General features: G+C 37.3%; 1 protein-coding gene across 1 annotated transcript in view; it reads left to right on the forward strand.

The window, feature by feature from the left end:
- Positions 1 to 1743, forward strand: part of LOC106476630 (cytochrome P450 3A24-like) — a 5222-nt gene that overhangs the window by 2537 nt on the left and 942 nt on the right. Inside the window, exon 3 of the mRNA XM_013937273.2 lies at positions 1359 to 1496. Coding sequence (XP_013792727.1) covers positions 1359 to 1496 — 138 coding nt within the window. The remainder of the gene's footprint in view (positions 1 to 1358; positions 1497 to 1743) is intronic.

A 1743-nucleotide genomic window follows, 5' to 3' on the forward strand; every position in this document is an offset into this window, starting at 1 on the left:
AATAGACTGTGTTGACGGATACGTTCGTCTGTGTGTACATAAATAGACTGTGTTGACGGACTACGTTCGTCTGTGTGTACATAAATAGACTGTGTTGACGGACACGTTCGTCTGTGTGTACATAAATAGACTGTGTTGACGGACACGTTCGTCTGTGTGTACATAAATAGACTGTGTTGACGGACACGTTCGTCTGTGTGTACATAAATAGACTGTGTTGACGGACACGTTCGTCTGTGTGTACATAAATAGACTGTGTTGACGGACACGTTCGTCTGTGTGTACATAAATAGACTGTGTTGACGGACACGTTCGTCTGTGTGTACATAAATAGACTGTGTTGACAGTCCCTTCTTTCACCTCCGACTGTCTTCTATGAAATGATAATTTCTATTGCATCCCTATCCTCTTTTTAGACTTTCCAAGGTTCATGAACTGTCCGAGAATGTCGACTTTGGAGGGTCAGTCTAGGCAAAGCAAAGGCTCAAATAGCCATGAGAGACGTGTGCAAACAGTACGAAATACATTCCCATTGGTACTCATCTTGTGGAGGTAATGACATGTTTACTTAGCCATATGACTGAGAACTCTGTCTTGATGGAATCATACCACACTGGAGTCCTGTCTAAACAATAATGGTATTTCCTGGTGGTGTCAGCACGACAGTCTGTTAGTATGTAGAATTCATCTCGATATTTTCCCAGGGTGTTTAACTTATCATTATAATTGTAAATTACAACACCATAAGTCCCTTAAAAAATGTTTGCAACATGTTCTGTCCCATTTTAGGAAAACAGGATATTAATAAATTGTCCAGAGTTTAGCAGGCACTTAAGTAGGTATACTTTGTCCAATGTGACTTTGTCACAATTCAGATACCACTCGTGTAATTTTTTTTTTCAGTTGGTATTCTGTTCAGCTTCTTGATTTGGAAGAAATTTGTGAACAACTCTTGTCTCTTTTCTATACCTAGCTCTGTGTGATTATCTTGTTTACAGTTTCAAGGGTGATTTAGACTTTAGCTTTAATGTGTCGCTTCTGGTAACAATCTGTTTATTTTTATTCGCCACATCCAGTGCGTGACTGGTAGCTAATCGTGGAGTAACCTTTTTTTCCGTATCTTGTGTTGTAACCCTCCTATATCCACACTTTAGTTGTATTTCAGCAAGAGATTCGGGCTTTTAACCCTTGTAGTACTGTGACACAAGGATAAACGGGGTCATGGTGATTCATGCAAATTGTTACGAAAGATCAGGTTTAAATATCTGTAGTTTCTTGTGATATTATTAAACTTTTAACTTCCTTGTATTATAAAAGTTATACGGTAGTCACTTTTGAATGTTAAATTTAACTCCAAGACTAGAGCGTACAGCTAGAGAGGACATCTTTGTTAGAGAGTTTCCAGTGAAGAAGGGAACTACCATCACGATTCCTATATATTCACTGCACCGTGATCCAAATCTTTTTCGAGATCCAGACAAATTTGATCCTTCGAGGTATGTGATTTACATTCCATTAATATCGTAAAACAACAAAAGTTTGAGTTTTTTTTAAATTTAAAATGTCACTCTGATATATTCATTATTCTTATTTACTGTTATGTCTTGGAGTATAAACTACAATACAACGTTCCAAAGTTACGTCTTTGAATAATAATTGGAATATGCCAAGGATATCTCGAGAGTATGAGTACAATAATCTAGTGATATGTAGAGAATAACACCCAGTTCTGAATGTAACAGT

The sequence above is a fragment of the Limulus polyphemus genome, unplaced genomic scaffold, assembly GCF_000517525.1.
Source record: "Limulus polyphemus unplaced genomic scaffold, Limulus_polyphemus-2.1.2 Scaffold11063, whole genome shotgun sequence".
NCBI classification, from domain to species: Eukaryota; Metazoa; Arthropoda; class Merostomata; order Xiphosura; family Limulidae; genus Limulus; species Limulus polyphemus.